Source organism: Portunus trituberculatus, chromosome 23 (genome assembly GCF_017591435.1).
Source record: "Portunus trituberculatus isolate SZX2019 chromosome 23, ASM1759143v1, whole genome shotgun sequence".
NCBI classification, from domain to species: domain Eukaryota; kingdom Metazoa; phylum Arthropoda; class Malacostraca; order Decapoda; family Portunidae; genus Portunus; species Portunus trituberculatus.
The window spans coordinates 1117501-1130000 of NC_059277.1; the positions used below are offsets into that span (position 1 = coordinate 1117501).

The 12500-nt window shown below is 42.0% G+C and overlaps 2 protein-coding genes across 3 annotated transcripts in view; both read left to right on the forward strand.

Annotated features, from left to right (window-relative positions):
- The window catches only part of LOC123507841, a 13807-nt gene extending 5883 nt beyond the window's left edge, over positions 1-7924 (forward strand). For both annotated transcript variants that reach the window (XM_045261097.1, XM_045261099.1), the window contains exons 2-8: positions 7-258; positions 1439-1636; positions 2129-2242; positions 3240-3474; positions 4090-4327; positions 4796-4995; positions 6383-7924. In XM_045261097.1, coding sequence (XP_045117032.1) covers positions 172-258; positions 1439-1636; positions 2129-2242; positions 3240-3474; positions 4090-4327; positions 4796-4995; positions 6383-6486 — 1176 coding nt within the window. In that variant the 5' untranslated portion in view covers positions 7-171 and the 3' untranslated portion in view covers positions 6487-7924. The remainder of the gene's footprint in view (positions 1-6; positions 259-1438; positions 1637-2128; positions 2243-3239; positions 3475-4089; positions 4328-4795; positions 4996-6382) is intronic.
- A 605-nt stretch (positions 7925-8529) lies between these two features.
- The window catches only part of LOC123507672, a 6571-nt gene continuing 2600 nt past the window's right edge, over positions 8530-12500 (forward strand). Inside the window, exons 1-4 of the mRNA XM_045260784.1 lie at positions 8530-9316; positions 10164-10305; positions 10948-11105; positions 11443-11601. Of these exons, the coding sequence (XP_045116719.1) occupies positions 8648-9316; positions 10164-10305; positions 10948-11105; positions 11443-11601 (1128 nt within the window). The 5' untranslated portion in view covers positions 8530-8647. The remainder of the gene's footprint in view (positions 9317-10163; positions 10306-10947; positions 11106-11442; positions 11602-12500) is intronic.

The following is a 12500-nucleotide window of genomic DNA, read 5'->3' on the forward strand; positions in this document are numbered from 1 at the left end:
GTACAGGGGATACAGCGATACATCATCTGGTCTACCGCGCCACACCACCAGCCACACCTTGCCTCCCAGAAAAAGACAGAGTGCTGAGAACGTCTAATTAGCTCTGCATAGCGTGCCATCCAGCCTACATTCCCTTCTCCTCTCCGCTGCTCCTTCACTCGGCCCTGCAAGATGAATTCCACGCATAGTATTGGCCGACGCAACGCCATCCCGATCATCTACACCAGCGGGACCTACTATGAAGTCGGCTTCGATGTGGTGAGTGGCTGTGTTCATAAACCTTTCGTCTCTTTTTGCTCTTATTAAGGGATTTAGATGATGTTCTTTTTATTTGTACTATGTGGGCTTTTCACGGGAATTTCTGGGCTAAAGGGGATACTTTTTGGGGTACCTCCTATCTCAAAGCCCACCCGCTAGGAAACCGTTGCCCAGAGTGAGGAAGCCCAACCTACACTCGGACCGTGGACAGGATTCGAACCCGTGCGCTTGGAGAATCCTCGGACCTGTACCACGGCGGCCCCAATTCATTTATTTTTTCTTCTTTTTTTTTTCAAGGGTTTCTTTCTCTACAACAGCGGGACTTTTTGGTTGATTTTGATGAAATAAGTTTCTGTGTTCATGAAACTTTCGTCTCTTATTGCCTTTATTAAGGGATTTAGTTGAGGTTATTCATTTATTTTACTTTTTGTTCCTTCGAGGGTTCTTTCTCTACAACAGCGGGACTTTTTGGTTGATTTTGATGTAGTGAGTTACTGTGTTCATGAAACTTTCGTCTCCTATTCCTTGATTTTTTTTTTTTTTTATCTGGGTTTTGTTGAGGTTGTTTATTATTTTTCCCAGGGGTTCTTTCTTGACACTAGCTGACCCGTTACGACGTTGGTTTTGATGAGTTGAGCTACTGTGTTCATAAAGCTTTCGTCTCCCGTTGTTTACTTCTTTATCATTGTTTAGTTTCTGTTATCTATTTATTTATCTATCTTAAGGGTTCTTTCTCTATCACTGGAGCCTTGAAGTGGTGAGTGTCAATATATTACCAAATATTTCGTTTTCAATTCCTTGATTATAAAGAGGATCTAGTGAAAGTTACCTGCATCGGATTTTCAAGAGTGTTCCATGGCGATAGTCTAAGAAAGAGGCCCATTGAAGGTCGTTGTGGTGTGGTGAATCACTGTGATCTCTTCAAGAAGGTGTAGTGAAAGTTATTTAGGTTGACTTAACGACTAAAATGTACGCAACCATTCAGCTATCACAATTATGAATACTAGTGTTTATGTCATGTTCTGAAATATATTACTCGGGGACTGGCATGTAAGTGGACCTTTTGTTTAATCGGTTTTGTTGCCCTTGGCCAGATTAATTTTCTCCTCTTACAAAAAATGAAACAGTTACGTTCTGAAAGACACACAAACAGCTCAACGCTTACGTCCTTCCCACACAGGGGCGCACGTTCCGAGGCCTCATACAGGACTTCCTCGAGGGCTTCAAGGAGCTTCACGACACGCTGCTGCCGGCATACGAGACCGAGGCGGGGCGTGCGGCCTACGACAAAACCCTGGCCTGCCTCAACGAAAACTTCCCCCACTATGTCAGGGAGCTGCAGGGCACGGCGGACGGCGCGCAGGTCCCTTTCCACCATGTGAGTTGTGGCCTGCTGTGTGACCTAATGTGACCTGTGAACCTCCATGCTATTTAATCTATGACCTGCTTTATGACTGACGTTTTTTTCCCTCCCTTGTGACCTTACTTGTAACTTGGCACGTGACCTTCCCTGGGGCACACCTTATAATTTCTCCTTTTGACCTTCTTTTTGACCTTTTGACCTTTAGTTTTCTGTGACCAACTTCGTGATTCATTAGTTACAGCATAGAAAGTGTTTATTTTTCAGCGACTAGTAGTAGTAGTAGTAGTAGTAGTAGTAGTAGTAGTAGTCGCTATTACTACAACTACTACTACTGCTGCTACTACTACTACTACTACTTCTACTATTACTACTACTACTACTACTACTACTACTTCTACCATACCATTACTTTTCTGCTACTACTACTACTACTACTACTACTACTACTACTACTACTACTACACCGAAAACTAAAGAACTAATTGACCTAATCCCTCGCCTCCCCAGCTGATGCTGCTGCACACTGACCAGGCGGTGCCCCAGGCCGCCAACATAGGGCAGGAGTGTCGCGGCGATAAGACCAACGGGTGCTCCTCTCTGTGTCTTAACGGAAGAGACCAGGTGAGTGTGATTAAGGTCCATATTCTAAAACTTTTCTGCCGCATATCTATTACTTTCAAAAGGTTTCAGTTGGGCTCGTCTTTTAAGGTTTTTACATTTTTAGTGACAGATTAACAAGATTTGTACATTATTATCAGAAGAAACAGTATGGGGAACGCGACTAATCATCTTTGTGGCCTTTGAAAATAGTCGTGGTGAGAGAGAGAATGTTTCAAAGTAGTGTCCTACCTCTTAACGGGTGTAGCATTTTAGGATTCAAGGAACAATGTGATGCTGGTTAACAATAAGTATAAAAGCTCGTGGTTAAGTAATTTAAACATTTTAGTGATTGTAATATTTTTTTTTTTTGTTTGGTGAAGTTGTCAGAAGTTGCATAGAATTTGTAATAAGATGTAGCATTCCTGCAGACGTTATTAAAACAGTCCGGAGCAAGTTAAGAATTTAATTTCGAAGTATGTAAACGGGTGACTCAAACATTTTAGTGTGTTTAATTCTATTTCACTTCGTTGAGACTGTTTACCGTAACAGCTATTTAGAAATGACTGTGCTGAAACATTTTGGCTGCTGTTGCACTCACTTTTAGTTCCTCTACTTCTATTTGAGTTCGTTAAGACGGTCTGCAATTACACAATTTAAACCTTGAAGTGCCTGAATTATAGTTTCATTGAGTAAGGTAGTCATAATTACACAGATACAAACCTTTACGTGCCTGAATTCTACTTTCTTCAGTTAGGTCAAGTCAAGTTAGTTTAGGGGTGGTTAAGTTAGGGTAAGTCTATAAGTTTTGGCTGACGCTTCTCCTCTTTGTAGCGAGCCAGCACTACTGGGCCTTTTTTTTTTATCTTTTCTTTCCTTTTATTTTTTTCTGCCCTTGGCTGGGCCTTTTTCCTACATAAAAAAAAGTCCCACAAATTTAGTAACAAGTGCTAACTGAGACCACGCGGTAATCCTGTTGAAGTCAAGGATCTTACCAGAAGCACCCATTTTCTTCCCTCAGGTTCTTCTGGGCCACACGGAGGACGCCCTGCAGGAAACACTGAACTACGTGTACCTGGTCTCGGCTCACATACGGGAGGACGAGCCGCAGGGGAAGCTTGGCACCCAGAGCGAGGGCTTCACGGCGTTGTGCTACGCTGGGCACCTCCCTGGCTTCTGTATGGGCTACAACCACCACGGCCTCGTCTACTCCATCAACGTGATCTTCCCACAAAAGGTTCTGGCTGGAAAAACACGTGAGTGACCGAGAGTGTTAATGGAAAGTGGAGGGGTTGAGGAGGCAGTGTTTAAGGGAAGGTAGAGGAATTATAAAGGGATTGTGTACAGAGATAGGGAAGAGTGACTGTAGTATTGAGTGAAGGGAAGAGGGACAGAGAAGGGAGTGGTTATTGGTTTCAAATGGAATGACTAAGGGAAGTACAGGGATTAAAAAAGGAGTAAGGGAGATCTTAAGGGAAGCTTGCCTGTTCTTGTTTTTTACACCAAATTAAATCAATTTCTTGGCCATTTATTTATTCATTATCATCATCATTTTTGGTTTATTTATATTAACATTATCATCTTATACATCGTCACGTAGATACCGGACATGTAGAACAAGAAAGCTAATCGTGTTTAGATTTAAATATATGCCATCTAATGACACTTATATACTAATACAATGAGTCCAGAGAATGACAGGTCATATTCTTTGACTACCCAGACTGCCACTTGGAAGCAACAACAAATGATCTAATGACAGTGATCTAATGACAGTCCAAGTAGTGCTTTCTACTAACCTAACCTGCTACTTGAAAAAAAACTAAGGGTTATCCAATAAAAGTTCACCCTCACTTTCTATACTTCTCCAGCCCGCCACTTCCTTTGCCGAGCGCTGCTATCGGCCAAAACGATGGAGACTGCGCAGCAGATCCTGAGGGACCGCGGCACCGGGTCGGCTGACGGGTTCAGTGTCAACATGAGCTTCACCAGGCAGGAGGGCGACCACCTGTTCCACAATGCTGAGGTGGGGCCCGCCCAGGACACTGACGAGAGTCCCATGTCCATCCTGACGCTCAGCCCCGGCGAACACCTTCTGCACACCAACAAGTGAGAGGGGAACTCCGCACTGTCTTCCGATATTCTAGAACTCTGCTCTTTTTCTGTTGTTATATTTCAAAACTGCGAACGTTGTTTGTGTTTATATGTTAGACTTTGTGGTTTCCTTAGAAACTGTGATTATATCTTTGAGCTTAAGGTTTTCTAGAACAGTACACAATGGTAGCAGCTCAGTACTGCGCAATGATTTAGCGGTTTCAAAACTGCGCACTTTGTGATTGTCTTGGAACTGCGCACTTTGTGGTTAATAATTGTTGGAACTGCGCATCTTAGCTGTGGTTGTAGTTTTGAATTTCACGTTGTACTTGGCAGTAGATTTTTAGAACTTTGCATTTGTTTGTGGTTGTGTCTCAGAACTGCGTGCCATGAGGTGTTTCGTAATAGTACACTTTTGCTGTGACTTACTGACCCCATTGTAGTTACAGTCACACCATCATGTCCTTCCTCTCTCACTCCAAGGTTCCTACGCCTCACCCACATCCCAGAGGAGGTGGGCTTGTGCATGACCAGCAGTGACCACCGCCACGCCCGCGCCGCGCAGCTCCCCTCCCCCGACAACCGCGAGGATCTGGTAACACTGCTGTCTGACACTGAAGATGCCATGTATCCCTTCTTCAGAGAGGGATCCGCGGAGGACTACGTGAAGACTGTGGCTTTTGGTCAGTGATGGTGGTGGTGATAGTGGTGGTAGTGATGGTGGTGATGGTGACAATAGTAGTAGTAATAGTTTTTTCTTTTTATGTAAGGTAGTTACTGGCATAGGGAGACAAAAGAACGGAAAAAGAGCCCATTATGGCGCCAGTCCTCAAAGAATAGTAGTAGTAGCAGTAGTAGCAACAGTAGTAGTAGTAGTAGTAGTAGTAGTAGTAGTAGTAGTAGTAGTAGTAGTAGTAGTAATAGTAGTCGTAGTAATAGTAGTAGTAATGGTAGTGGTAATAGTAGTAGTAGCAGTAGTAGTAGTAGTAGTAGTAGTAGTAGTAGTAGTAGTAGTAGTAGTAGTAGTAGCATTAGTCTTGGTAGTAGTAGAGAAAGTAGTATTGCTGGTAGTGGGAATAAAATGGTACTGTTGAGAGAGAGAGAGAGAGAGAGAGATTACACAAGACACAACAAAGGACGGTAAGAGAGAGAGAGAGAGAGAGAGAGAGAGAGAGAGAGAGAGAGAGAGAGAGAGAGAGAGAGAGAGAGAGAAGCTGTCGTAACTAAACAATAAATTATCGAACATCATTACCACAGAGAGAGAGAGAGAGAGAGAGAGTGTTGACAAGGGCAGCGCGTCACAACTCTACAAACAGTAACTTCCGCCCAAAACTTACTATCAACTTCTCTATTTCCTGTAACACATGAGACGCCTCCAATATCTCGACCCCAAATGACCCCCTTGTTGTGGGGAATTTTCATGTTATTTAGGCTTCATTTTTATTATTATTATTTATTTTATTCATCTGTGTATAGTGAGTGACTGGTGCCTCGATCAAAAGGTCTTCATTCTAATTTTCGTTCTCCTAGGCCAGTATCACTCTTAGTTAAAATAAAAAAAAAGGTTAAATCAGTCAGTCATTAGTCAGTCAGTCAACTAGTAAGTCAGTCAGTCAGTCAGTCAGTTATTTTTTTCAGTCAGTCAGTCCGCCAATAGTCAGTTATTCAGTCTAAAAGTCAGTCAATCATTTCATCATTTAGTCTGTTAGTCCGCCATTTAGTCAGTTAGTCAGCCGATAAGTCAGTCAATCAGTCAGTTAATCATTAGTCAGTCAGTCCGCCATTTAGTCAGTGAGTCAGCCGGTTAGTCAGCCATTGAATCAGTCAGTCAATCATTTAGTTGATAAGTCATTAATTCATTTATTCAGAGTCAATTGGCCGATAAATCAGTCAGTCCATCATTTAGTAAGAAATATAAGACTGATAGCAATGCCACTCACAAAAAAATGAAAAAGTAGCTAAAAATATGAAGAAAAAGATAAAAACAATGAATAAATGAAATGAGATACAATAACAGCAAAAGAATCCAAAGAATGTACGAATATAGATATCTTTTAATCCCTTCTACAGGAGTGTTCGACTTACTGAAGAGGACGTGGACAATTTGGATGAGGAACCCCAAGTCCTCTGACCCTCTGCTAGAAATTCCTCTCCTCTTCACCTGGAACACCTAATCAAGAAACACCTTATGTATGCGATTTACCGTGACAGTGAAGATTTGACACCTTTCCTTGCCTGTACTTCAGCCTGCCTGCCTCCCGTTAGCTATAAATTACTGTACTGTACTGTCCTTTTCTCGTCCTTTCGTTCAGAAGTCTTGAAAGGTTGAGAATCTAATCTTTTCTTTATTTTTTAATCTATTTTCCTCTCTCGTTTCTCTTCTTAATTTTCTTGGTTTCAGTTTCATCTGAACTGTTTTTATTTATTTTTTCCTCTTGGTTTTATTGAAAGGTTAAAAATTTATTCCTTTTTTTTATTTTCTTAATTATTTCCCTCTCGTTTCTATTCTTAATTCTCTTGGTTTCAGTTTCATCTTAACTGCTTTCATTTTTTTTTTTTTCCTCTCTTGGTTTCAATTATATTTCACTCCAATTTTATTTCCCATTTCTTTTTCTTTATTTTCTTGTCTCATGATCATCTTTAGTTCCATCACTTTTTTTTCTTTTCTTTAGTTCCATCCCTTATTTTTTTTTATTTTCGTTCTTTGTTCATAAGCTGGAGTGTTAGAATGGATGGTGGTAATCTTGTCACTTTTTTTATTACCTCGTTTTGTTTTATGTCTTCTTACTCTTTCTTCTTATCATTCTTATTTTCTTGATTTTGTCCTCTACTTTCCCTCTTTCTTTTCACAGATCTTACGTTTTTTACTCTCTCTCTCTCTCTCTCTCTCTCTCTCTCTCTCTCTCTCTCTCTCTCTCTCTCTCTCTCTCTCTCATTATAGTACCAACGAGGAGGCAGAGCGATACCTAAATGTTTATATCGATGTTCTCATGATGTTATTAACTCCTCATAATATTAACTCTCGGAATATAACGAAGCCCCGAACTGAAGCTGGTCTGACGAAGCGGAGTCAAAACCGAGTCGAAGATATTACGTTAAAAGTTCCTGTATGGTTAGTTTTTATAAGTACACATTAGTTCCTCTGTGAGTTAAAGATGTGTTCCTGTATTGTCTGGATGGTGGAGAGTTTGTTTGCTTGGTTCTGTGTTTGGATTTGTCCTTTTCACTCTTCCTTTACTATTTTTGTGTTTCCTTTATTACTCTTTAATTTGTGTCTCAACTTCTAATGGCTGGGTGTTTTTTTTTTTTTTTTTGTTATTCTATTTCATTTGTTTATTATTTTCTAGACGAGGAATATGAGTCTCTTCAAACATTCTGGTATGTTGTCCATTAACCTCTGTCACTTTTATTAATATTTCTTTTCGGCTTTGTACTCTGATCTCCCGTCACTAAGTTTTTGTTTTTGGCATTTGTTGTCGCAAGGGCATGTATAGATTACTCTTCCTGCTGTACGGAGGATATGAGTTGAAAAAAATAACACTTAAGAACCCTGATGTGTGTTACTGCCAGATCCTATGTGTCTCATAATGTTTAATAAATGTATGGAATAGTTCTGTTTTTATTTTTATTTTTCTCTCCTCTTTACGTACCTTCAGATCTCTTGACTTACTATAAATCCTGATGAAAGTCTACTAAATAAATTTTACGTTTTCTCTAATCCTTCGAGTCTGCTTCATTTTCTTTTTGAGTCAATTGCATCGAATACCAAGGTTCGCTGCGTCGACTTGATTTCGAGTGTTTCCGGAAGAAGGTTTGGGAGTGAGGGAAAACACTTATACCTGCAGCAGAAATACAGATAGAATTAGCCCCAAGACAAAAAGAAAGATACAAAGAAATAAGGATAAATCTACTGATAGAGAGGATAGCTATGGGACATCATGTTTCTTTCCACTGCTCATCTTTTACGCCTCTTTACATTAAATAAGGTCTGGATGAAGTAGCAGGACTTTTCAAGGCTACTTTTACGGTTCTAGTGACTGAGGAACAATATTTCTACATTATTAACAGGAGAAACGCTTTTGAGAACCCGACTAGTTACTTAAGTGGCCCTTGAAAACACTTGTAGTGAGGAAACTAAGCATTTCTGATTGTGGGCGTGTACAATCGAACGTTAAGGGGCAGGTGAGTGGGGATGGGATGTGGGTGGGCGGGGCGTGGAAGAAAACTTTAAGCTTCATCCATCAGAAGAAAACGGAGACGGAGAGTGCGTTTCAGGAGAGGCGAGCCACACCCGTCATAACTCCACACACTACCTCACACTAAGCATCCCTGGCCATGCGGTGCTGCAGGGCGCGGCGGCTGTGGTCCAGGGAGGGCGTGAAGGAGGCGTGGCTGGGGCCTTTGGAACCGCCGGCCCAGACCCCCACCAAGGAACACGTCAGGAGGAAACAGTCTCTTATGCTACCGCGGATAATTTCCTGTACCTACCGCGTGTTTGGGATGCACCCTTGTACCTTTGACCGCACCACGCACCAGTATACCATGCGCTGGTGCTCCCCGTCTGCCTGGTACTCTCTGGTGCTGCTGGCGTGGCTGTCCCTCCTGCTGGTGATGTCTCTGGTCGGCATGGTGCGTCTGTTCTCGTCAGACTTCCACTCAGGTTCAAGGGCGGACGAGATGCAGCTCATGGCCATGCTGATCATCGTGGGTTGCCTCCTGAACGCCTGGATGAACATGTTGTGTCGCTTGCTGCACTGGCGTTCATTCTGCGACTTCATCAACAGGTGGATGCACATCGCCTCCACCACAGACCTCCACCCCTTCAGGCGCAGCGACATCATGCTCTTTGTGTACGTCGCCTCCCTCATCGCCTTCCTCGGGTCCATCACGGCGATGTCCATGTCCACCTCCTCGGACTTGTTTCTCGGTGCCGTGGACGTCCTGGCGCGTGTCCTGCTGCTGACGGAGGACAAGGCACCCGACAACACCTCCTGGAAGACTCAGGTGAGGAGAGGGGGGGAGACAAGTGAAGGGCGAGGTGGAAGACTGAAGGGAAGGTGTGGCAAAGAGTGGAAATATAGTGTGATGGGATAGAAAGTGACTTGTATTGAGGCGGCAGATCAGTGATAAGGTTAAAGATAGTGGTAAAGCTCAACGTAAAGGAATCATTAGGTGGAGAAGTTGAATGGAAATGAAACCAAAGTAATGAAAATAGCAAAGTAAAAAAGAAAACGAAAATTGAATAAAGTATAGATTAAAAGGAAGAATATGACAAAACAAGTAAATAAAGGAAAATCTTTGAAGATAGTTAACAAAAATAATGAACTTGAAAAAGGATAAATTAAACCGAAGAAAATAAAGAAATAAACTACAATATGTGGGTTCGAATCCTGTCCACGGTCCGAGTGTAGGTTGGGCTTCCTCACTCGGGGTAACGGTTTCCTAGCGGGTGGGGTTTGAGATAGGAGGTACCCCAAAAAATATCCCCTTTAGCCCAGAAGTTCCCGTGAAAAGCCCACATGGTATAAATAAAAAATAATCAAGAATTCGTATCAGTTAACCCCTTCAGTACCAGGACGCGTTTTCATATTCATTCTGTCTTCTATTTGGCGATTTTATACAGCTTCAGAAACTTGTGTCCGGATTGAAATAGTAAAGACTCTGGCCATTAATCCTCTAATCTCCAAAGACCCTTCCTAATGTGACTAAAATCATCAAATCACACCAACGACTCATGATGAAAATGAGTTCCAGTACTGAGATGTTAATGTGGTGGTTCTCTCTCTCTCTCTCTCTCTCTCTCTCTCTCTCTCTCTCTCTCTCTCTCTCTCTCTCTCTCTCTCCACTGCAGGTTTTCCACGTGGTGCTGGCTGTGGTGGTGGTGCAAATCTACCTGGTGTACAAACTGTCGCTCTTCTTCTTCGTGGCAGCGTGTCACTTCCTATACAACTCCCTAGACGCGTGGAGGGGCCAGCTCTCAGGGTGCCTGGAGGGTAGGTAGTGGTGGTGGTGGTAGTGGTGATGGTGGTGGTGGTGGTTGTGATGGTGGCGGTAAAAACTCGCATCACATGACAAGATGACAAACTAATGACATCAATGAAAGACGAAATGACGTAAAAATTTATGTGACACGACGAATTAACAAAACAATGCACCGGTAAACAACAACAACAACAACAACAACAACTCACTACGATATTAAATGTGCCCGTGCAAAAATGTGTGTGTGTGTGTGTGTGTGTGTGTGTGTGTGTGTGTGTGTGTGTGTGTCTCAAGTGTAATTTCAAGACCTTCACAAATCTTCCATAATGCTTTTTTTTTCACTTTATAGGAAATGATACTTTCCTTATTTATTTTTGTTTTGCTATATGCCAGAGACCAATTTCATGAAAACTAGTAGTAGTAGTAGTAGTAGTAGTAGTAGTAGTAGTAGTAGTAGTAGTAGTAGTAGTAGTAGTAGTAATAGTAATAATAGTAGCAGTTGTTGTTGTTGTTGTAGTAGAAGTAGTAGTTGTGTTTGTCGTCGTCGTCTCTCTCTCTCTCTCTCTCTCTCTCTCTCTCTCTCTCTCTCAATCATATAAGCATCTACCTTCACCACCACCACCACCATCACTACAATTCCTTTTCCATTTCAGCCATATGGGAAGACAGCACAGACACTGGTGGTGGTGGTGGAGGAGGCTTCGAGGCTGACCTGGCACAATTGGTGAACCTCCACTACGAGCTGGTTCAGATGGTTCGACACACAGAGCGTCTCTTCTCCCCCACCCTGCAGTGTTTCTACGGGACACAGGTGAGCTCTCCAGACAGTGAGGCTTAGAGACATTACCTCTGGCCTTGATTAAATTATTTATTTAGCAACTTAATCAACTTGTAAAGAGAAACAAGATATTTTTTAGAAGTGTGTGTGTGTGTGTGTGTGTGTGTGTGTGTGTGTGTGTGTGTGTGTCATTCTGGTTCTGCTTTATTAGAATACGCCCGAAGAAAGGAGATAATGGTACATGAATAGATAAAAAAAATAATAATAAGTAAACTAATAGATAAAGAAAAAGCTCAATGCTTAAGTAGATCAAACAAATGCCTGTGTGTCACGTAACCCAAACATCAGATCCCTATGGTTTCTTCTCGAGGTGGTAACACTGTGCCTGGAGCTGTATCTGGTGGCATATCGTGTGGGCATCGGAGCGCCTTTCCATCACCTGGAGGCGGCATGGCAGCTCCTCGTCATTGTGCAGACCTGCCTCGTCTTCCTCTTCGTCTCCCTCAAGGCCAGCAGGGTGGCAGAAGCGGTAAGGGACACCTATGTTTTGAATCAGAATATGGAGTGAATCTTTTTCCTCGTTTCTCTCCTGGTTGTATTTAGAAATGTTTTGCTCTCTCGCCACGACTATTTTCAGAGCAACAGAGATAGTCAGTCGAGTTCTCAGAGGTGATTCTCCTGCTTATGATGTAATATTCCTGTTGATGTATCAGTATAACCATAAAAGAAAAAAATCTTTAAAAATTATCGCAACTTCACCATCTGTATTTTCAAAGGCCACGGTGATTCTGGTTCTCAAGAGTGTTTCTTCTTTCCACAATGTAGGAATCATGTTAATACGTCACTAAAACTATGAAAACACTTGAGAACTCGCATCATTTATTAATAACGTATAAATTTTGTCAATCCGTTACGAAAACCATAAAAAGACATCTTTAAATCCACGGCACCTCAACTACAGATGAGTATAATCGAGATGCTGCCAGAAGTGTTTCAGAATACGAAAACTACGTAACTAGTTAGACAAACAATTATGCAAGTGAACGAGGCACAAACTATTCTATTTTTACCTCACCTTCATTAAGCCTAAACTTCTTGAAAAACTTCGTAATTTGCGTACGTACGTTCCTCTCAACAAAGAGTACGATAATTTGTTTCAGACGAGGATTCATTGACCTTTTTCTTTATTTTCCATCGCGTCCTCATGAAACAAAGGCGATTGAAACTCTTGTACTATTTTTCAGAAGCAGATTTGATACATTTTTCCCTCATTCCCTATCGCATCTTTATGAAACCACATGGAAACCCAGTTCATTATACATTTTTCCCATCGCATCATCACCAAACAAAGGCGCGTGGAAACCCTTTCATCAAACACATCGATCAGAGAATACATTTACTCTTCCCTGCCTTCATGGATCGAGCTTA